We start from the raw sequence: 23,733 nt of genomic DNA on the forward strand, positions 1-23,733 counted from the left end.
TCTCAAAATCAAAAAAATCCTATGTCCAAACCGCCAGTGGAGACCTAGCGCAAGTCCGGGGGGCGGGAACAATTAATATCTCCCCGACTTTACGCCTTTCTAACTGTCTTTATGTTCCGTCATTATCACATAAGCTTTTGTCCATTAGTCATGTGACTAAGGAACTGAACTGCAAATTAATTATGCAACTGAAATTTTGTAAGTTACAGGATATCAAGGCGGGGACGATAGTTGGGCGTGGCACTGAACGATGCGGACTGTACTATGTGGATGAAATAGCCCAACAGAGTACTACGATGCTGACTGAAAGAGCAGGTTTGTGCAGGTGTCATTTCAAGCAAAGGGTGTATCATACTGATCAGTATGGAAGTCCCTGCTAATCCTGAACCTGATATCAATAATCCTCAACCCACTTCTACTGGCTAGTATAGTGGACGTAAGGGTCGAATCCCACAGAGATGAATGCGTTTTGGGAATTGTGGTGATATTCTGGAAGGTTTGGTTAGCTACCACGCTTTGGGTTGAGATTTATCTAGGCTGGAATTTAAGGTGGTACTCTACTGACTAGGAGGCGGGGGAGATGTTAAACAGACGGCTGTGTACGTGTGAGTGGGGAACATGATGTTAGGCTAATAAATGTGGAAGGTACGAGTTTACTATAAAAGGCTAAACGGAATATCAGAGGAAGAGAGGTAGTTAGGTGACTAGACCTGCAGGTCTGAAAAGTAACAGCTGAAAAGTAAAGAAAAGGAAAGGACAAAAGTAAAAAGTAACTAAAAAGTAAATGTGGTCCCAAATTTGGATGTGGACATTGTCTTCTCCAACAAGTCTGAACACAAATCAAACAACTCAGGTTCCATGAACGAGAAATGCAGATTAACAATTTCACAAAAACAGATCTACAATCTAAAACTTCGAATCAAAAGATCGAACACCTAAACTGCAATTATGCTTACTGGTCAACATGCAGGGTGGCAGAAATCAAGTAAACTGGGTTTTCGCACTTAACTAATTCAGATCTAAAATCTAACAACTATCTAGACTTGCAAACTCAGATAAATTAACTACAGAAGCTAAAACATGCGGTTCCACACTGGAAATTACCGTAACAGCTAGATCTAAACTATTAGGCAGAAAGAAGCGAAATTAAACATGAACCGATGTTGGAAAACAACTTCATACTCAATAAAACGTTTGGATCACAACTAATACTTCAAAGTAAGCAAATATTTAAAGTGCAACAACTTCAATCCTAAGAAAACAGAATGCGATTAACTAAGAAAGCAATAAAGATTGTTTGCCACTCCGGGCGATGAAACTGTTGACACTGCGAGACACGCTGACTGGAACGAGAGAATGGAACTCCGGCGAACTGATGATCTTCAAGTGACCATGGCTGTGGCGAGGAACGAGAATTACGAAGGATAATGCTGAAGGAGTGATCTACCGAAGAGAGATTGCTAACTAAGCGTAGGAGTTAACTAACTAATTGATCATGATTTTCTCTCCAAGTGGCTTCCTTTTATAGGGAGGCCTCCCTTGATTTTTAGGGTAGACTTCAAACATGAAATGACTCTTTTGCCCCCTTGCTTGCGGCTGATCTTCTCAGCTATCCTTCTTCTCCATCTCGAGCCTTTTTTGCATGCATACTGGTCAGGATAACAACATCCCGACGCCCTTTTCACCTGAATTCTCTGAACATTCCTGTACTGGCTAGAACACTTCCCTGCACACTTTAGCAACTGTTTTGCAGAATATATTCCAATTATGCACATTATACTGACCAGTAACCAAGGCCTAGAATACGACTTATCAAACTGCTCACACTTACCACATGCTTGTCCTCAAGTGTGAAGAACAAACAAAAAGAAGTAAGTCGAATTCTAGCCTGGTTACTCCCCTGACCGACTCTATCCTACCCTAGACTCTAACTATGACGCAAAGAAAACACATAACAAAGACAAACACATAAAAGAAACCTAAAACACTTAGACACATTAACACAATAATTAGGATATATTTTCAACCATCCCTCCCCTCGGGATCAGGTGCAATCCGGCCTTAGACAGCCTTGAACTTCCGCCGCCCCCCTTTTCTCTCCCAGTCAGTATATCCGCTCGTCAAGATCGCCCAAACTTTTGGCCAAACACTAGGTTCACTCAGTCACTCATACCTCTCCGGGAATGTTAGGACTGTTCTCTCTAAACGCTAGACCACAGATGCTTCGGACTTAGATCTCATGTGCAGCTACTGAAGGGCTTTAAGGTTTGTAACGAGGCTATTGGTTGTAGTGTTTGGGGTGGATGTTCCTAAGGCTCTAAGGTTCATAAATTTCCACTTTATTTGGTGCGTGGGAACTGTGTGTACTCGGGCTCTTGGCTGTCACCTCGGCTTGGCTGGACTTTTTCTGAAATTGCTTCCCAACTGGTCAGTAGCGTCTTGTGGCTTCGCCACCCTTATTTCTTCTCATTTTTTTTGTGGTCAAGTGTTTTCGACCATTTTCTTTACATTTTTCTTCTTCCCTTCTTATTGTTTTTTTTGGACCTGGAATGACTTCCTGGTCGATTTTTTTCCTTGCTTCTCAATTCTTTCGCTCCAGTTGGTTTCTTTATTGTATGTTCTTCTGGCCAGTTGCCTTCTTGCCTTATGCCTTGCACACATAATTCCAGGGGCTAGGGGTTATATCTGGGTATGTGTATGGCTAGAAAGTGGGGTTCTAAGGGTTGGGGGTTTCCTACTGCCTTCAGTGTTGCTACACGCAGTCACTTCACCCTAGGCACCTTGTGGCAGCCACTCTTTTCTTTTCTGAATATTGTGGAAAATGGTTCCACTTTAAGCTTATAACTCACATTTTAAGAGGGCTTTCGTGTTTGGCTCTGAGGATGGACTTTTCTTTCATACTCGCATCATCTATCCTGACTAGGAGGTACTAAAGGGGGTGGTTTCTGTTTTTCAGCATGTCGTATCTCCCTCAATTCCCCTTACCGTCAGCTCAAGACAGTTGAGTTTTAAGCCCAATCAACACATCAAAGAAAAAAAACTAGACCTAACAAAACACTAACACAAACACAACCCACGCATATACACATACGTCATACTGGCCATTGCGTCCCCCCTCCCACTTCACAAGTTTCTGCCCTCAGATAAGGCTGTGAAGTGGAAAAGGTAATGGCCAGTACGGCGGACACACAAACATGACAAACAAAACGACATGCTAAAAACTAAAACTTCTCACACTTAGACTATAAAATAGGCTAAGTGGGAGAGTGTAAAACCTAAACAGAAACCAACAAAACGAAACATGTATATACAACAAACTCCTCACACTTAGACTATATAATAGGCTAAGTGTGAGTTGACATGCACACGAAAAAGAAAACAGAAAACACAAACACATGCGCCAAAAATAGCAAACCCGTTACTTCTCACACTTAGACTATTGCGTAGGCTAAGTGTCATGAAAGGGGTTTGCTCACGTACTACACAGATTATACTACCTAAAAAAACAGCAAAACACAATTAAGATACGAAAACCTAAAAACTGAAACTAAAAAGAAAACTAACTGGTTAGGTGGGGTGGTGGTCACTTGTTCCTCCTGCTCCTTCGCGGCGCAGGTTGTGGTGCAGGTGGTTCTTCAGGCTGTTCCTCCTCATTCTCGGACTGCTTGTTCCCAGATTCTGCCGACTCTTCGGCATCTCCTTCCTTTTGTTCTGCTTCTTCTTTCTGCTCTGCTTCTTTCGTCTCGGGTATTACTTCCTCTGATACTCGTGGTTCATTAGTTCGGCCTCCGTGGCCGCTCGGTCCAGATTCACGGACCAACTTCCCGGTTCCCAACTCGTTCAAGATTCCTTCCATCACAGTTGCCAAACGGCTTAACTCCGTTCTTGCTTTTCGATTCTCTTCCGCCAATTCTTCCACTGCTTTTTCCAACCTCTCCTGCCTCTGCTCCTGCGCTGGTGTTCCCTGGGCTGCTGTCGCTCTCCCTGTAGGCATAGCTTCTTCTCCCATTGCATAGAAATGTGGTACGCCCTGCCTCATGTAAACGGTGTTCGTTCGGACGAACAAAGGTGTATCAAAGAGACCAGGAGGATCCACCATGATCTGGTCGGATAAGTCTGCAGCCTCCGTGATGATGATGTTGTTTCTGACGAACACTCCCAAGATATGGCAGAGGGTGAGGTTTCTCGCTGGGTGGGTGGCAATTAGATGGCATTGGTAGGCGGTCAAAAAACCCAGATGTAACTTCCTTCCGTGCTTGGCGCACCAGAGAAGGTATAACTCCGTCATCGATGTCCTGACAGCGGAGTTCGACTGCCCCAACAAATTGAAGTCCAAGTGAAGCTGGACTAGGCATAGGATTGGGTTATTGAAATGGATTGAGCGAGAAAGAGTGGATGCAAATTCTCCAGAGGCTGGGTGAGTTAACTCCTCCCATGCCTCCTGGGGCTCAAATTCCACATGTCTGCAGGGAATTCCCCGCTCCCTACTTCTTCACTCAGGCCCTATGGCCTCCTCCAAATTGCACATTCCCAGACGCACGGTCCACTCAATCAGATTCATCCGTATCTCTCCGCCAAACAGCCTAAAACTGATACATTCCTCATCTAGATCAGTGGTGACCTTAAACCTAAAGGTCGTGAAAAACTCCTTCGCTAATCTAATCGGGACACTCAGATCTCCATTCTCCAATAACCATTCGAATCCTAACGCGTGCAAATAAGAGAGAAACTGCTCGCGGGCACCCAACTCATCTAAAGAAGGAATATGAAATACCTTTCCGCTCTTCACTTGCTTACTCCCTTCATCCTTGCTATCGAAAACTTTTTGTAGCTCCTTCGAGTCGAAAAGCTTCATCTCCTCCACCAGATCATCAGTAAGGTCCACTATCCAGCACCGGTACCTCTGTCTCTCTACCGGGGGATGTACTAGCTCCCGATGATAGTGCGGAAACTGTTGCTCACTGTACTCCTCGTCCTCCAGGGAAATATCGCTGTCCGATTCTGACTCTTCACTGACAGCGTATTCGTTATCACTTTGTTCCCTCCGGTGTTCCTGGGCTCGCTGAACTGACTCAGTAATTAATGACTATGCCAGTGTTCACTGTACGTGGCTTCTTGTAGCTGGGCTTCTTCTTCATAGGGGCCTTCCCCTTTCGTTTTCTCTCTTCACGGTATCTAACTTCCTCTCCGTCATCCTTGTCTTTCTCTTCTTCGGGTTCCTTCTCAGCTTGTGTCGAAAGTGGATCCTAGGTAGTAGGGCCGGTCTCCTTGAAGCCTACTGACCTGGATGCGAGGTCCAGACCCTCAGCCATCCCGTCAGCCTCTTCACCTTGGCCACTCAGTGTTGGAGAGACCGATTCGGTTTCCATTGCAGTATCCTCTAGGTCAGTAACAGGTAAAGACATCCCCAGGTTTTGTGGGAGTGGTCCTCTCTTCTTCACTCAAGATCTCCAACTTCCTCTTGACGGCCTTCGGTTTTGTCACCGGAGGTGCCACTGGGTTGGGTACTTCTGGTCTTGCTTCTGTTTCTTTTGCTTTCGTTTCATGTTCTTCAATAGATGTATCACCCCTCTCTGCTTCTGGCTGGGGTGATTCCAGCATAATCTCTTCTTCACTAGCTTGGCTTTCCGAGCGTTTTTCTTCTTCGGCTTCTTCACTCTCTCCTACTGCTTGTGATGCGAGGTCTAGCCCCTCAGCCACCACAGCAGTGTCATTTTCCATCCGATTGACATCATCTAAAATAGCCTGAAATTCCTCATCGGTCATTAGGCCCTGCTTCTTGGCCGTCTCATTCAGATCTATCTCCCCTCTAGCCACTTCGTGATGGACGGTTTCTGCGACCGGCGTCTCCTCAGCTGCACTTCTTCCCTCTTGGCCTTGCTTCTCCTTCCTCAGCCTTTCCTTCCTTTCTTCTGGATCAGAATCGTAATAGGCCGCGATAGGGTTAACATCCATGGGCTCTGTCTCTTGGTGGCTCGGAGAGGGTTCCGAGGGTTCTGACGGTGCGGCTTCAGTGTGAGATTCCTCTTCTTGTGGAGTCGTTGGGGAAGTCGGCATGGTAGATGGAGGTTGTGCCGTGGGCTGCGCGCTTGTCTCTGATGCGGTTACTGCCGGGCTTGCTCCGGTCACGCTCCCCTGTCCTCCGATTCGGCTGAAATTTGCCAACTCCGCCGCCCAATTTCTGGTCGGATCTTGCAGCCTAAGAAACTCCGCCATTGCGTCTAAAGAGACCATCACTGGTGCTTGCGGAGCCGGCTCTGTTGGTTGTGGGTTCGACGGTGGTTGGGTGGACGGTGGTTCTTCTCGCGGCTGTTGTGTTTCTGGGACCTCTTCCCGGCGGTTTGAAGTGGGTTTGATTTTTGTTGCCCATGCTTTCTTTCCCATGGCTTAGATCTGTGAAATTCCGGGTATAATGTGGGGGTTGGTGTTTGTGGAGTGACGGTGGAAATTTTGCAGAGAGAAAAAAAAATGCAGAGTGAAATTGTGAAGTGAACAATGGGGGAGACGGTTATGGGTTGGAATAGGGCAGTTGTGGGTTTGCGACCGGTTATAGGCGGTTCCAAATCGCGTCGTTTCGAGGGAGAGGCGGTTGAGAATACTGACTCCTGATTGGTCGGCGTGTCCACTCTCTCTGCTCACGCGCCCCTTCCAGCCGCTGCCACCCTGCAAAAGCTGCAAAAAGTCCACAAATTCAAATTCGTCCCTTAATGATTTCCCCCTATATTTCCTAGATTAGAAATAAAGTAAAAAGGACACTTAAATAAAATAGGAGTTTCACCAATATGGTATTCTGATGGTCAGTACGTACTCCCAATTAATATTTGAGGTCCGAAAAATATTTTTAGTTTTTCTTAAAACTAACTAGCATGCAAAGGTCCAAATTAATTAACTACCACATATGTACCATATTTACATCTTCCTTAGGAAAATTGGGATTCTACTTTGCCAGCATATGTACATTACGCTAAAGGAGCTAGCCCAGTGGAATTCCAATCCCCATCCTACCGGTCAGTATGAAACATGAGTATGTGGTTGCAGTGGGATCTCATCCACTACAGCCACATCACTATTGTCCCTAAATACTTTTAGCCTATGCCCATTCACAATAAAAGGTTCAGAGTTAGAAGGACTCCCTGAAATTTCTACTGCTCCATTGGAACGGAGTGAGGTGATGACATAAGGCCCTGCCCATTTCGACTTGAGTTTCCCAGGCATGAGCTTCAGTCTTGACTGGAAAAGTAGTACTTTCTGCCCAACATGGAGATCCTTGGTCCTCAGATTCCTATCGTGCCACAATTTGGTTCGCTCCTTGTACCACATGGCTGAGTCGAACGATTCCAATCTAAGTTCCTCCAACTCCTGCAGCTGCAGCTTCCTTTCCTCTTCACAGGCTGTAGCATCCATATTCACTTTCTGTACTGCCCAGTATGCCCGGTGTTCAATTCCAACAAATAAATGGCACATTTTTCCAAAAACGATTCGGTACGGAGACATTCCTATGGGGGTTTTGTAAGCTGTGCGATATGCCCATAGAGCATCCTCTAACCTCATACTCCAGTCCTTCCTGGAAGGATTTACGGTCTTCTCCAGAATCTTCTTTATCTCTCGGTTAGAGATCTCTGCCTGCCCATTCGCTTGCGGGTGGTAGGAGCTTGATAGTCTGTGATGCACACCGTACTTCTTCATCAAGGCTTCGATGGTGCGGTTACAGAAGTGGGTGCCTTGATCGAATATTATGGCCCTTGGTACTCCGAATCGACTGAAAATGTTACTTTTGAGGAACTTGGCCACCTCCCTTGCTTCCCACGTGCTTGTGGCCTTGGCTTCTACCCACTTGGAGACGTAATCCACTGCAACTAGGATATACAAATTGACATAGGACGAAGGAAAAGGACCCATGAAGTCCATTCCCCATATGTCGAATAACTCACAGACAATTATGGGTACCTGCGGCATTTCATCCCGGGCAGATATTCCTCCGGTCAGTTGACAACATTCACAGCTTCTGCAGAATTCGTATGCATCCTTGGTGAGGGTTGGCCAATAAAAATCGCTATCCAGAATCTTCCTTGCCGTCTTCTTAGACACAAAATGTCCTCCACATGCTAACGAATGGCAATGGATCAAGACATCCCGTTGCTCCCAGTCAGGAATGCACCTCCTTATCACTTGATCGGATCCCACTCTCCACAGATAGGGGTCGTCCCAAAAGTAGTATTTTGCTTCACTCTTAATATTCATTCTTTGGACCTTGGTAATACTCGACACTTTTGGAAGCTCTCTAGTCACTAGGTAGTTGGCTAGGTCTGCATACCATGGTTCTTGCCCTACCTTTTCTTTCCCTCTTGCTGTATCGTACTGGCCAGTAAGCTTCATCACTTCTTCCCAGTCAATTTTCTTGACCTCAAAAATCACATCACATAAATGCTCCTCTGGAAACTTGTCGTGCACCTCTTCGTGGTTTCCATCTTGCACTATTCTACTCAAATGGTCCGCCACCTTGTTCTCGACTCCTTTCTTATCTTCCACTTCCCAATCAAATTCTTGTAACAAGAGTACCCATCGGATCAAACGGGGTTTGGATTCTTTCTTGGCAATCAGATACTTAATCGCTGCATGGTCAGTATATACGATGACCTTGGATCCCAACAAGTATGGTCGGAACTTCTCGAAAGAATACACCATTGCCAGCATCTCCTTTTTAGTGGTATCGTAATTCCGATGGGCTTGATTCAGAGTCTTAGATGCATAAAAAATTACGTACCTCTTCCCATCGATCTTCTGACCCAGTACGGCTCCCACTGCATAGTCGCTGGCGTCACACATTACTTCGAAAGGATAGTCCCAGTCAGGAGCCCGTATGATAGGTGCGGATATCAGCTTTTCCTTGAGAAGGTTGAAAGCAGCCTTGCATTGCTCATCAAAAACGAACTCCACTTCATTCTGAAGAAGTTGGGTAAGGGGTTGGGCGATCTTGGAGAAATCCTTGATAAATCTTTGATAAAATCCGGCGTGCCCCAGAAAGCCCCTTGTCCCCTTCTGATCAGCAGGAAACAACATTTTGGATATAACGTCCACCTTGGCTCGATCCACCTGGATTCCTCTCTCTGAGACCACGTGTCCTAGAACAATCCCCTCGGTGACCATAAAATGACACTTCCCAAAGTTCAAAACCAAACTCTTTGATTGACACCTTTCGAGAACTATGTCTAAGTGATGAAGGCATGAGTCGAAAGAATCTCCGTAGACCGTAAAGTCATCCATAAATATCTCTATACAGTCCTCAATTAGATCGGAGAATATGCTCATCATACATCTTTGAAACGTACCTGGAGCGTTGCATATGCCGAAAGGCATGCGTCTGTATGCATAGGTTCCGAATGGGCAAGTGAATGTAGTCTTGTCCTGGTCCTCAGGATCCACGTAAATTTGGAAATATCCGCTGTATCCATCCAAAAAGAAAAAGTACTTCTTACCAGCTAGTCTCTCCAACATTTGGTCGATGAAAGGCAAAGAGAAATGGTCCTTCCTCGTTGCATTGTTCAGCTTTCGGTAATCGATGCACATTCGCCAACCCGTGACTAGCCTCGTTGGGATCAGCCCATTCCTCTCATTTTGAATGACTTGGATTCCCGACTTCTTTGGAACCATGTGGATCGGGCTGACCCACTCACTGTCCGGCACTGAATAGATAATCCCTAGCGACAACAATTTCAAGATTTCCTTCAGTATTTCTTCTCGCATGTTAGGGTTTACCTTCCTTTGAGCATCTCGATGCGCTTTTGCTCCTTCCTCCAGCCTAATATGGTGCATGCAGACATCGGGGCTTATCCCCACCAAATCTGTAAGACTCCATCCAATCGCTTTCTTGTTCTTGTTCTTGCTCAGCACAGTCAGTAGCCTCGCCTCTTGTTCCTTTGTAAGGCTGCTGCTGATGATCACTGGATATGAGTTCTCCTCTCCGAGGAAAGCATACTTCAGATTCGATGGTAGTTTCTTCAGCTCGACTTGGGGTGTAAGTGTGTCTTCGGGTAGAGGGTTTCTTTCAGCTTCTCCTTCTTTTTCTAATTCTCCCCCTGGGGGTTCCTCTATACTAGCTGATAGCTGAGCCCCTGCGGCTCCAATGAACTCTGATTTCTGGCAAAATTCCTTGATCGCTCCTATTTCTTCATCAGTCAACCCTTGGCTACTGATCAGATCGCACCATGCAGCAGCTTCTACGTCAGCCTGCTCATACACATCTAAAGCTTGAAGTTTCTCCTGCAATAGTTCGGTCTCAAGAAAATCTTGGACTAAGGGGTCAATCACATAAACATAGCATAAGTTTTCAGAATCAATAGGCTTTCTTCATGGCCTCATTGATATCAAAAGTAAATTTCCCCCCATGGAAATCAATGCAAATTGTCCCCTCAGCCATGTCTACTATTGTCTTGGCCGTTCTAAAAAATGGTCTCCCTAACAATATGCCACTAGATTCCCTAGCCTCGGACTCACTCATTTTAATCACATAAAAGTCAGCAGGGTAGGTAAAATCATGCACTCTAACCAACACATTCTCTAAAACACCCTCAGGACTTATGCATGACCTATCAGCCAGTTGGATCAACACCCTAGTACTCGACAATCTAACTCCCTTCAATCGGTTATAGATTGACAATGGCATAACATTTATAAATGCCCCCAGGTCACACATTGCATGCTCGACTTTTACATCTCCTACAGTTATGGGTAGAGTGAACATACCTGGGCCGGCTCTCTTGGGTGGTAGTTTTTCCTGCACAATCGCCGACGCTATCCCTTCCACCATGATCTTCTGTAACGCCCGTACTTTTTAAGTACTAATTTAATATATGACATGAAATAATTAATAAACTTTTTTTCAGATGCTATGCTTCTCGTTAATTTTCTTTATGATGGAGTATAGTATTTACGTGCTTGGTATGAAATCAGACGTCCCTTTATTTAAATGATGGAGGTTACTATGAGACGTGTTTGAAAGTCTCGATGAAGTAATGACGTTGATGTTACTATACTTGGCATGATTGAATGAGATGGTTGAGATAGATTTTATAGTACTTGGCGCGTTTAAATCAAGGATCGGTTGAGGAATTAATATTTGGAACAACACCAAATATTAATTGTTGTGTTGAGCAATGAGCCAAGATTTTATTCAATAAATGTTCCGGTTACTAATGTGTCCTCATACATAGTAGTAGTCAAACTCTCAATAGCTTCCGCTACTCTAAGTTTTACGAACTTCTATATTTTTCGTTAATTCGTCAAGCTATTTCTTTTCGCACTATGTTGCTCTGTAATTTAGACTTTGAGTTGATAATGAAATTTCGTCTTTTGATCTATATGTCGTACTCCCTTGATTGATTCCCCTTTCTTCCCCGCTTCTTAATTCCCCCATTAGTCGCGACCCACCGTACTTTCTATCCTTAGGAAGTGCGGTCGTGACAGAATGGTATCAGAGCAATTTTTCCTTCCGCTCTGAACCGAGAGTCTTTTTATTTAATCTAGTCTAGACTCGTTTCGCTAGACTAAAAGAGTATTCATTGAAGGCTCAACATTCCGTCTCGCCGCGCTCAACAAAAGAGAAGGTAAAATGTTTTGAAATGAGAAATGTTTATGCAATTGATGCTGGACGTGATAATGAATGGAGTAAGATTGATAATATTATGAGATGAGCAAATTTCGGGACGAAATTTTTGTTAAGGTGGGTAGAATGTAACGCCCGTACTTTTTAAGTAATAATTTAATATATGTCATGAAATAATTAATAAAAAAAATTTCGGATGCTATGCTTCTCGTTAATTTTCTTTATGATGGAGTATAGTATTTACGTGCTTGGTATGAAATGAGACGTCCCTTTATTTAAATGATGGAGGTTACTATGAGACGTGTTTGAAAGTCTCGATGAAGTAATGACGTTGATGTTACTATACTTGGCATGATTGAATGAGATGGTTGAGATAGATTTTATAGCACTTGGCGCGTTTAAATCAAGGATCGGTTGAGGAATTAATATTTGGAACAACACCAAATATTAATTGTTGTGTTGAGCAATGAGCCAAGATTTTATTCAATAAATGTTCTGGTTACTACTGTGTCCTCATACATAGTAGTAGTCAAACTCTCAATTGCTTCCGCTCATCTAAGTTTTACGAACTTCTATGTTTTTCGTTAATTCGTCAAGCTATTTCTTTTCGCACTATGTTGCTCTGTAATTTAAACTTTGAGTTGATAATGAAATTTTGTCTTTTGATCTATATGTCGTACTTCCTTGATTGCTACCCCTTCTTCCCCGCTTCTTAATTCCCCCATTAGTCGCGATCCACCGTGCTTTCTATCCTTAGGAAGTGCGGTCATGACATCTTCCCATCCTCCTGGGCTTTCCCGGCTATGAACTCCTTAATGAATTTCCCAAGAGGGGGTAGCTTCACTGCTTGGAGGAATGGTATGGTGACATCCAATTTCCCAAAAATCGACAAGTAATCCACCGGGTTCTCCTTCTTTCTTTTTGTAACAAAGCGGAAAGGGAATGGTTTATCCCCCTTTCTCTCCTCTACCGGTCCCTCAGCAACCTCCTTGGAATCTTCCTTGGGCAAATTCTGGAACTGAGCCTCCGTTCTGGATTCTACCTCTTGATGGGGTTCCTTCCTGACCAGTACGTTCTCCTCCACATGGCGTATCCCCCAAGAAAAATGGGTCCTGCGTCCGAGGTATGGATCTATTAAGCTCTTCCACTGAGATGGTGTCGCCCCCTATCTTCGTTCCACTCGGCTCTCCACTTGGTTGTTTCGGTCGAGGGCCATCATAAGTGGTTCCTGACCTCAATGTAACCTTACTCACATTCGCCTTTTCGGGTATTTGGACTATAGACGGGAGTTTCCCTGCATTTCCTTTCAAATCACCCACCGAACTGGCCAGCTGGGCCAACTGCCTATTCATCATATCCATGTTCGCTTTATGTTCCTTCTGGGCATTTTGCATCCCCTGCACTACTTCGTTGTGGGATTGCAACTCGCCCTTGATACCTTGCTGCGACGCGAGCAATTCTCCCATCATGTCCTCCATGGATCGTCTGGTTTGTGACTGATTTGGGCCTTGGTGCTGGTTATACTGGGAACTTTGGTTGGGCTGGAAATTTTGGAAGTTTTGCTGGTTCTGGTTAGGTGGGTATTGGTTATACTGGCCAGGAGGGTTATACTGGTCTTGGTGATATTGGTTCTGGTTCTGGTTTTGGAAATGATTTTGGTTCTGATGGTGTTGGGGTGCTTGATTCCGTTGATTTTGGTAATTTTGGAAGTTTCTCTGGTGGGGTGGTATGTAGACAGGGTTTGGGTTTTGGTGTTGTGGGTTTTGGTTTTGGGATTGTTGGTTCCTTCCTGACCAGTTGAACTGGTGGTCCGGGTTTGCTGGTCCACGGTTGGGATTTTGGTTCGAGTGGGGGTTATATTGGTTCTGACCTTGACCTTGGTTTTGATTTTGGTTCCCATCTCTCCATCGAAAATTTGGGTGATCCCTCCATGGTGCGTCCCGTTGTCTCCCCTGGATCCAATTCTCATTTGAGTTAATATACCCGGCAGCATTAGCCTGCTCCATACTGACCGAGTCGTTTGGCTGATCATAGCTCGGTTCTTGGTTTCCCTTTTCTGCACCCTTGTAGTTCCCAACTGGGGAAGTCGGCGGTGTATTCTTCTCGATTGCGCTCAGGAGTGACTTCTTCAGCTCATCCATCTTCAAATCCATCTTCTGTTCAAGCTTCTGCTCCTGGTCAGTAGACGAGGCACTTGCAACCCTTTCTCAGTTGTATCCATCCCTTGAATGGTCATACTCCTTCTTCGCACTCAGTAGTTTCCTTAGGACCCTCTTTGCTTCGCTGACCCGTAGCTGCGTGAAGCTTCCTCCCGACGACGAATTGGCCAGGTCCTTAGTTGTTATGTTCATCCCCTCATAGAAGGTATGATGTATCTCAATGTCCGCCATGCGATGATTGGGACATGCATCTAAAAGGCCCATATACCTCGCCCAATAATCGCTCAAAGGTTCATCGTACCCTTGCTTCACACTAGTTATTTCCCTTTTCAGCGCGCTTGTCTTGGATGACTGGAGAGACTCGCCTAGGAATACTGACTTGAAATCAGCCCAACTCTCAATGGAGTCGGGCGGCAGTCGCATGAACCAGGTGTTTGCCTCCCCTTTCAAAACGAACGGCAAAGCCTTCAATCTGTAGTCATCCTCGGTTGCCCCTGCTGGCCTCCTCTGCGCCCTACAAATCTTACAAAACTCATGAAGGAACTCGTAAGGGCCTTCATAGCTCTTCCCGCAGTACGTAAGCAGAATTGCGATAACATGGGGCTTCACATCACAGGCAGTATGCCTCGGGGTGACTACTATAGCTTGCGGTGGTTCTCCCTTGGTATGTTCGTTCAGCGTCCCGATCTCAGGATCTTCTTCTCCTTGAGCGGCCATCCTTCTCGGGTTTCCCTCTATCCTTGGTATCTCTTCCGGTATTGGTCCTTCTATGGTGTATTGTTCCTCGTCACTACTCGAAGCTAAGTCAGACAAAGTTGTTGACATGTCAGAACGAGTGGTCACGAGTATAGTCCCCCCCTGGAGTATCTTCGGTCACAGATGGTCAGGAGCCGAGCTGCTGCTCATAAACTGAAATGAAAGGAAAAGAGAAAAAATATGCACAGTATATACGCCAAAGTATCACTCACAATAACTGTTAATAACGCCATTCATCCCCGGCAACGGCGCCATTTGAAAGAGCAGGTTTGTGCAGGTGCATTTTCAAGCAAAGGGTGTATCCTACTGATCAGTATGGAAGTCCGTGCTAATCCTGAACCTGGTATCAATAATCCTCAACCCACTTCTACTGGCTAGTATAGTGGACGTAAGGGTCGAATCCCACAGAAATGAATGCGTTTTGGGAATTGTGGTGATATTCTGGAAGGTTTGGTTAGCTACCACGCTTTGGGTTGAGATTTATCTAGGCTGGAATTTAAGGTGGTACTCTACTGACTAGGAGGCGGGGGAGATGTTAAACAGACGGCTGTGTACGTGTGAGTGGGGAACATGATGTTTGGCTAATAAATGTGGAAGGTACGAGTTTACTATAAAAGGCTAAACGGAATATCAGAGGAAAAGAGGTAGTTAGGTGACTAGACCCGCAGGTCTGAAAAGTAACAGTTGAAAAGTAAAGAAAAGGAAAGGACAAAAGCAAAAAGTAACTAAAAAGTAAATGTGGTCCCAAATTTGGATGTGGACATTGTCTTCTCCAACAAGTCTGAACACAAATCAAACAACTCAGGTTCCATGAACGAGAAATGCAGATTAACAACTTCACAAAAACAAATCTACAATCTAAAACTTCGAATCAAAAGATCGAACACTGAAACTGCAATTATGCTGACTGGTCAATATGCAGGGTGGCAGAAATCACGTAAACTGGGTTTTCGCACTTAACTAATTCAGATCTAAAATCTAACAGCTATCTAGACTTGCAAACTCAGAGAAATTAACTACAGAAGTTAAAACATGCGATTCCACACTGGAAATTAACTACAGAAGTTAAAACATGCGATTCCACACTCAGATCTAAAAGTAACAGCTAGATCTACACTATCTAGGCAGAAAGAAGCGAAATTAAACATGAACCGATGCTGGAAAACAACTTCATACTCAATAAAACGTTTGGATCACAACTAATACTTCAAAGTAAGCAAATATTTAAAGTGCAACAACTCCAATCCTAAGAAAACAGAATGCGATTAACTAAGAAAGCAATAAAGATTGTTTGCCACTCCGGGCGATGAAACTGTTGACACTGAGAGACACGCTGACTGGAACGAGAGAATGGAACTCCGGCGAACTGATGATCTTCAAGTGACCATGGCTGTGGCGAGGAACGAGAATTACGAAGGATAATGCTGAAGGAGTGATCTACCGAAGAGAGATTGCTAACTAAGCGTAGGAGTTAACTAACTAATTGATCATGATTCTCTCTCCAAGTGACTTCCTTTTATAGGGAGGCCTCCCTTGATTTTTAGGGTAGACTTCAAACATGAAATGACTCTTTTGCCCCCTTGCTTGGGGCTGATCTTCCCAGCTATCCTTCTTCTCTATCTCGAGCCTTTTTGGCATGCATACTAGTCAGGATAACAACATCCCGACGCCCTTTTCACCTGAATTCTCCGAACATTCCCGTACTGGCTAGAACACTTCCCTGCACACTTTAGCAACTGTTTTGCAGATTATATTCCAATTATGCACATTATACTGACCAGTAACCAAGGCCTAGAATACGACTTATCACTGACTCACGGACTGACAGACCGGCAGGCTTGGCTTTGGCATCGTCGGTTAGGACATCCATCTATAGGATATCTTCGTCTACTTTATCCTAAGTTAGTTACTTCTATGCAGTCTTTTCATTGTGAAACTTGTTTGTTGGCCAAAAGCCTTATACATTCTTTTAAGCTGAACAATACTAGAATGAAAAAACCGTTTGCTTTGATTCACTCTGATGTGTGGGGGCCTACACCCGTTACTGGGGGACAAGGTTTTCGTTATTTTGTGTTGTTTGTGGATGATTTCTCTCGTATATCTTGGGTTTATTTCTTAAAAAATAAGTTTGAAGTTTACGAAAAATTTACAGAATTCTATACACTTATCCAAACCCAGTACAACCAAAACATCCAAATCCTTAGGTCAGACAATGGGGGAGAATTTGTGAATGGGAAAATGAAAGACTTTTTTCGAGAACATGGGATAGTCCACCAAACGTCATGTGCCTATACTCCAGAACAAAATGGGGTAGCAGAAAGAAAAAACAGATATATCCTTGAAGTCACCAGAGCCCTCTTAATCGAGTCTAAAATACCCAAATCTTTTTGGCCTGAAGCCATAGCCACCGCAGTCTACCTCATGAACCGCCTACCAACTGTAATTCTCCAATTCAAAACTCCCTTAGACATTTTCTCCAAAGATTTTGAGATACCATCATCTCTTTCTCTTGAACCCAGAGTTTTTGGCTGCTCAGTCTTCGTCCATATCCCTAAGCATGAACGTACTAAGTTTTCACCTTGTGCCCTCAAATGTGTTTTCTTAGGATATGGGAAAAATCAGAAAGGCTATAGGTGCTATGATCCGGCCACAAACCGCATGCACACAACTATGAATTGTGACTTTATGGAGGGAGAATACTTTTACAGCCAATCTAGTAGTCAGGGGGAGATTCAGCAGGATAATATTCCTACTAGTGACCTACTAAATTGGCTACCTACACCTATGCCTAGCCAGGGGAGAAACCAGTCAGGGGAGAGGATCAACATAAGCCAAGTCCTGTCACAGACGTTGGTCCAACAGAGAAAAGTAGTGGTACAGCCGGGCAGTTAAGTCCCATGGAGCAGGACGTGGAGTTCAGTGATAGTGCTCAGCCATCAACCCCTTCTTCGATTCCTGTGGTAAATGATTCAATTATGGATAATGTATGGCTACAAGACGCTAATGGTGACAGGAACAATAAAGATGGAGACACAGGACAACCATATGAATTGCCCCCCAGAAGTACAAGAGGAGTTCCTCCACGGAGATACTCTCCAGACTGGAAAGGAAGGAAGGCCAGATATGCAGTGGCAAACATTGCTCAAGGACAACTTACTGAAATGGCTCGTGCATTCAAAGCTGCCATATATGAAGAAGAAGAGATACCGCAGTCATTCGAGGAAGCCTCAAAACACAAACATTGGAGAGAAGCTATGAAGAAGGAAATAGATGCTCTCATAAAAAAACGAGACATGGGAGAAGTGTACACTACCGACAGGAAAGAAGACAGTCGGATGCCGATGGATATTCACTATAAAACGGCGTGCTGATGGTTCAATCGAGAGATACAAGGCAAGGCTCGTGACCAAGGGATACACACAGGTGTATGGAGTAGATTATGAGGAGACCTTCTCTCCTGTTGCTAAATTGGACACTGTTCGAGCCCTACTTTCCGTGGCGGCATGCAAAGACTGGCCTCTACACCAATTTGATGTAACAAATGCATTCCTACACGGCGAATTGGAGAAGGATAAAGAAGTATATATGGAAGTCCCCCCCGGGATGCTCAGAGGAGTTTGGAACAGGACAAGTGTGTCGCCTCGGAAAGACGTTGTATGGGTTAAAGCAGTCTCCGAGAATCTGGTTTGGGAGGTTCTGTCAAGCAATGTTTAAACACTGGTTCAAGCAAAGCCATTCGGATCATACGCTCTTCACCAAGAGAAGGGATGGGAAGATGGCATGTCTGATCATATATGTGGATGACATGATCATTACTGGAGACGATACTAAAGAAATCCAAAACTTGCGGGAAAATCTATCCAAAGAGTTTGAGATGAAAGATCTAGAAGCCCTGAAGTACTTCCTTGGAATTGAAGTGTTGAGATCCAGGCACGGAATATTCCTAAGGCAGAAAAAGTATGTTCTAGACCTTCTGGCAGAAACTGGGTTGTTGGATTGCAAGCCTGCAGAAACTCCAATGATCCCTAATCATGGATTGAAGATGGAAGAGGGAGCTGATCTTGCAGACCGGGAGAGATACCAACGGTTAGTAGGGAAACTCATCTACCTCTCACATACTAGGCCCGACATAACATATGTGGTTGGCATTATCAGCCAGTTCATGCACCGACCTCAAGTCGACTATATGGATGCTGCGTTGAGAATTGTGAGATACCTAAAGGGAACTATTGGCTATGGAGTGTTCCTAGCTAAAAAAGATGATCTGGAAATTGATGGATATACAGATGCTGACTGGGCAAGCAATCCGATTGACAGAAAGTCCACTGGGGGATACTTCACCTTCATAGGAGGGAACTTAGTCACTTGGAGAAGTAAGAAGCAGAAGGTGGTGGCTCAATCAAGTGCAGAAGCAGAATTTCGAGGAATCAAAAGTGGACTGATGGAAATCATGTGGCTAAGGAGGTTGTTGACAGAAATTGACTTTCCACCTACACGGAAAAGTAAATTGTTCTGTGATAACAAAGCAACGATCAGTATTGCAGAAAATCCAGTACAGCACGACCGAACCAAACATGTTGAAGTTGATTGCCACTTCATCAAAGAGAAACTCGAAGGAGGAATCATAGAGTTCCCATTCGTTTGGTCAGAAGAACAACTCGCAGACATCCTAACAAAAGCAGTTCATCCGAAAATCTTCAAGGCAATTCTGGACAAGTTGAGTATCGGAGATACCGTTGCTCAACTTGAGGGGGAGTGTCAAAATATACCAAAAGAGAGATCAATGGAGGCATCAACGGAAATGAAAGATTGTGGGAATAATTGATGGGCTAGAATTATGTAAAGATATTACAGAATATTATGTCCTAGAATATATTGATATATTTTCCATAGATAGTGACAAATCCTCCCTATATAATGAGGGGCTGTAAATCATTGTAAAATCATCAAAAGAAATACAATCTATTCTACTCCAACTCGTTGTATTCCCAATGCCTAGCAAGATGGATCTCGCCTCTCTCGATTACCATCTCTAAGACAACTGATCCAATTCCAGAGACGGCTGAACTCCATGAAATAAACTTGTATTTCAATTGGAAGTCGGAAGGACGTGATGCATTTCCCCAACTGAATCGATGGAGTTGCTCCCGTTTTGAACTTGACTTGGATGGACTAGAGTGGAATGAGTAAAGTTATGAATATTCACATTAGTAGGACGGTTTACTCGACCAAGCATGCCACCCGTGCAAGGTGATAAGGCAACATTTGTTGGTCTTGCTCCACTGTTATTAACAAAACACATCACTATTAGCATGATTTTACTTCACTGTTGTTTACAAAACACATCACTATTAGCATGATTTTACTTCACTGTTGTTTACAAAACACATCACTATTAGCATGATTTTACTTCACTCTTGTTAACAAAACACATCACTATTAGCATGATTTTACTTCACTCTTGTTAACAAAACACATCACTATTAGCATGATTTTACTTCACTCTTGTTAGCAAAACACATCACTATTAGCATCATTTTACTTCACTGTTATTAACAAAACACATCACTATTAGCATGATTTTACTTCACTGTTGTTTACAAAACACATCACTATTAGCATGATTTTACTTCACTCTTGTTAACAAAACACATCACTATTAGCATGATTTTACTCCACTTTTGTTAATAAAACACATCACTACTAGCATGATTTTTGTTTACAAAACACATCACTATTAATAATCCATACATACACATAATTCCAAACTTAGAATTGAATCAAGAATAAACGAAATACATATATAAAATTAATTAAATTAATTTTCATGTACTGGGGAGTGAAAAATACTACTAACATCCTTTGTGAAAAATGAAAACACAGCGGTATTAAATTTATTTCGCAACCACTCCTTCTCGTTGTTTCATTGCAATAACTTTAATTGAGCTTAGCAGTGTGTGGGATCACATGATTTATGAAAGTGGGGCTTGATGCCTTTTGTAACGAATTTTCTTCTTTCTATTTTTGGTGGTTTGTACGTGTGGGTGTTGCACACATTATCCAACATGCTGAAGAAATCCCTAACGATCACGAAAATCCTCAGCGGATTGGACTCATCCTTGCTCACATCTCCATGAAAATACCCTGTAATCTCCCTAACAAGCCGAAACACTCTGTCTTCATCCCCCTACAGCTCCCTCAGCTTCCTCTCCCCATCCTCGAGGAACGCCTTGTTAAAGCGCCGGATGAACGTCTTCCACTTTAGCCCCGCCACTAGCTCCGACCATTCTCTCACCTTCTTAAACGCCTCCACTCCGTCGCTCCACCAGCTCCGGTCGCCGTCGTGGTGTTCGGTCTCCGAAGTGGAAATTCGCTCCCAATTTTTGGTTTTGGGGTGCCGTAGTAAGGGAAAGTCCAGACGCAGCAGCAACGGCGCAGGAAAAATGTAGATTCGTTGAAAGCGTCGGCTGAAACGTCGGATTTCTAGTCCGATTCCGGCGTGGTTGCCTGCAATTGCGACGCCATGAGAATAGAGATAAGTCGATTCTTCTCTCCAGCGACAATGTTAATTTTCAAATGAGAGCTTTTTACTTTTTCCCTAATTTTGTCTGTGAAGTGACCATTATACCCCTGCCTTGTTATAGTGAAGTAAATTTGTGATAAGAGTGAATTGATTCTCTTTTAAATTTGAAAATCACATGTATTAATACTAGCCCTTGATTTTCTTGATCTTGTGGTTGTGATTTGTTCCCTAGTTATATACTCCATCTGTCCCCCAATTTGAGTCACTCTTTGACTCGGCACAGTTTTAAGGAAGAGTTTGAATGTGTGGTATAATAAATGGAGTTAGGTAGTGTAATGTGGGACCCCTTTGACTTTTTGTGTAATAAATTTGTTTGAATTATTAAATGTGCAAATAAATGTTGGAGGATTAGATAATGGTATAGTGATTAATTAAATTTCATTTATTTTGGTGTTAGCAAAAAATTAAATATCCATTACTAATCCTCAGTGAAGCAGACGGTAAAAAACCTCAAATTCAAAAGTGAGAGCCAAAAATTAAAGGAGGGAATTCCAAGCACCAAATTTCATTGCATGGAGGGAATTTGTACAAAGTCCACCAACTCCTATAAATACATTCATTTCTACTCCTACTACTTCCAACAACCAAAACCAAAAACATAAATCTATTTATTGTTGAAAACCCTCAGAAAATCTTCATCACTGGGCAATGGAATGTGAGGTGGTCAGAGAGTTGGACCATGATCAGGAGCAGCATGAGCAAGGGCAGGGTGGACGGCAACGAGTTTCATTAGCCTTGACCGCCCATGAAAAAAACCTCATTGCGCAGTTTCTTCTACAGCGAAGTAAGGCTGGAGTGCTGCCAAGAGGTTCATTTACAGATGCAACCAAAAGATTCAACATCCATAAAAGGACATCATTGAGAATTTGGAAGGTCAGCAAGCAGCAAATGGACAGAGGGGAACCTGTTATAATGAGGAGCAGAGCATCAGGTTATCAACACAAAGATAAACTTATGCTAGATGAAGAAAAAATTTAGAAACCTGTCCATGCTTGAGAGATCAACCATAAGGAAGGTTGCTTCTAAGATGGAAGTAAGCAAGTCAACAATTGGTAGATTTATTAAGAGTAGACAGTTAAAACCGCATACAAGTGCTACAAGCCTACATTGACTGAAGCCAACAAAATTGTAAGGATAAAATGGTGTCTTTCTCATATTCAGCCAACATTAGGTGAAGGTAAACTTCTTTACCATTCAATGCACAACTAGTTCATATTGATGAGAAATGGTTCTACATGACAAAGACATCAGACAGTTACTACCTTTTGCCGGATGAGGATGTGCCTTACAGGTCCTGTAAGTCCAAGAGATTCATCACTAAAGTGATGTTCATGGCTGCTGCCAGTAGGCCACTTATTGGTAGTGATGGGGAAACCATATTTGATGGTAAAATAGGCTTATTCCCGTTAACAGAGGAAGTGCCAGCCCAAAGAAGTTCAAAGAACAGTCCAAAAAGGACAATTGAGACAAAGCCTATTCAATCCATTAACAAGGAAGTCATGACAGCTTGTCTCCTAAACCAGGTATGCCAATTTTTGTTGTTATTAAAGCTATCAGACATTATTAATGTCATCATTTAGTCTCATACACATCTCATGCACATATTATACCAACAATCAAGGCCAAATGGCTAGCCAATGCAAGCATGAAGATTTTCATCCAGCAAGATAATGCCAAACCTCACCTAAGAGCTGTTGATCATCAGTTTGAGTCACTTGCTAGTACTGATGGTTTTGAATTCCATCTAATTAGCCAATCACCCAACTCCCCGGACACAAATGTATTAGACCTAGGGTATTTTAGGGCAATACAATCACTTCAAGATGACAAAATTGCCACCAATGTAGATGACTTGCTGAGGAATGTGTTTACCTCATTTGAAGAACTCTCACCACAAACACTCAATAGAGTATTCATCACATTACAAAGCTGTCTGACATCAATATTACAAGTGCATGGGAAGAATGACTACAACATCCCTCATTTAAACAAGGACAGATTGCACAGAACAGGAGGGCTGCCTTTACAACTTCAAGTTGAAGAGGGTTTGGTGAGAGAGAGTTTGGAGTACCTAAAGCTGCCTGAAAACAACACTGGAGACACATATGACATAGGGCCTCTTAACCATGCTTTAGGGTACTAGACATAATATTAGGGGATGGAGTTTACAGTATAAGCACCAACATATGTTTGTGTTTAAGATGTAAACTCTTTTTTTGTGCATAGGTTGCATTTTTTGTTATTGCCATCAGAAAAATTTCATCACATGGCATCAGCCTCCAAACCCTTCATAGGGGGTGGCTGACTAAGCTAAATAGGTTGCATTTTGTGTAAACATCATCACTGTACATGTAATTCAGTAATCAGTGATTATAGGTTGTATTATCACTTGAAATCGGCCTCCAAACCCTTCATAGGGGGTGGCTTTTTTTGCATTTCCCTCAGAAAAGCTTCATCACAGGGCATTACACTTAATTCAGCCTCCAAACCATACAGAGGGGTGGCTGAGCTAAGTACTCAGAAAAGCTTCATCACAGAGCATAGGGACAACACATTACACCTACAACAGCCTCCAGACCAAACACAGGGGTGGCTGAGCTTTTCCCCAGAAAAGCTTCATCACAGGGACATCG

At 43.4% G+C, this 23,733-nt stretch overlaps 1 protein-coding gene across 1 annotated transcript; it reads right to left on the reverse strand.

The window, feature by feature from the left end:
- Positions 1 to 3,488: 3,488 nt before the first annotated feature.
- On the reverse strand, positions 3,489 to 6,216 carry LOC121796673. Its single transcript, XM_042195475.1, has 5 exons — positions 5,830 to 6,216; positions 5,509 to 5,745; positions 4,865 to 5,062; positions 3,818 to 4,030; positions 3,489 to 3,497 (listed from the first exon to the last, which is right to left on the reverse strand). The coding sequence occupies exons 1-5, from the start codon at positions 6,214 to 6,216 to the stop codon at positions 3,489 to 3,491; spliced, it is 1,044 nt and encodes a 347-aa protein (XP_042051409.1).
- Positions 6,217 to 23,733: the final 17,517 nt, after the last annotated feature.

Source organism: Salvia splendens, chromosome 3, assembly GCF_004379255.2.
Source record: "Salvia splendens isolate huo1 chromosome 3, SspV2, whole genome shotgun sequence".
In the NCBI taxonomy this organism is placed as follows: Eukaryota; Viridiplantae; Streptophyta; class Magnoliopsida; order Lamiales; family Lamiaceae; genus Salvia; species Salvia splendens.

Coding starts and splice junctions, on each gene's coding strand:
- LOC121796673 (XM_042195475.1), bottom strand. CDS start 6,216: ATGGCGGAGTTTCTTAGGCTGCAAGATCCGACCAGAAATTGGGCGGCG. Junction 5,746..5,829: donor AGACGCCGGTCGCAGAAACC/GTCCATCACGAA, acceptor GAGGAATTTCAG/GCTATTTTAGATGATGTCAA. Junction 4,031..4,864: donor TGGACCTTACTGATGATCTG/GTGGAGGAGATG, acceptor TACATGAGGCAG/GGCGTACCACATTTCTATGC.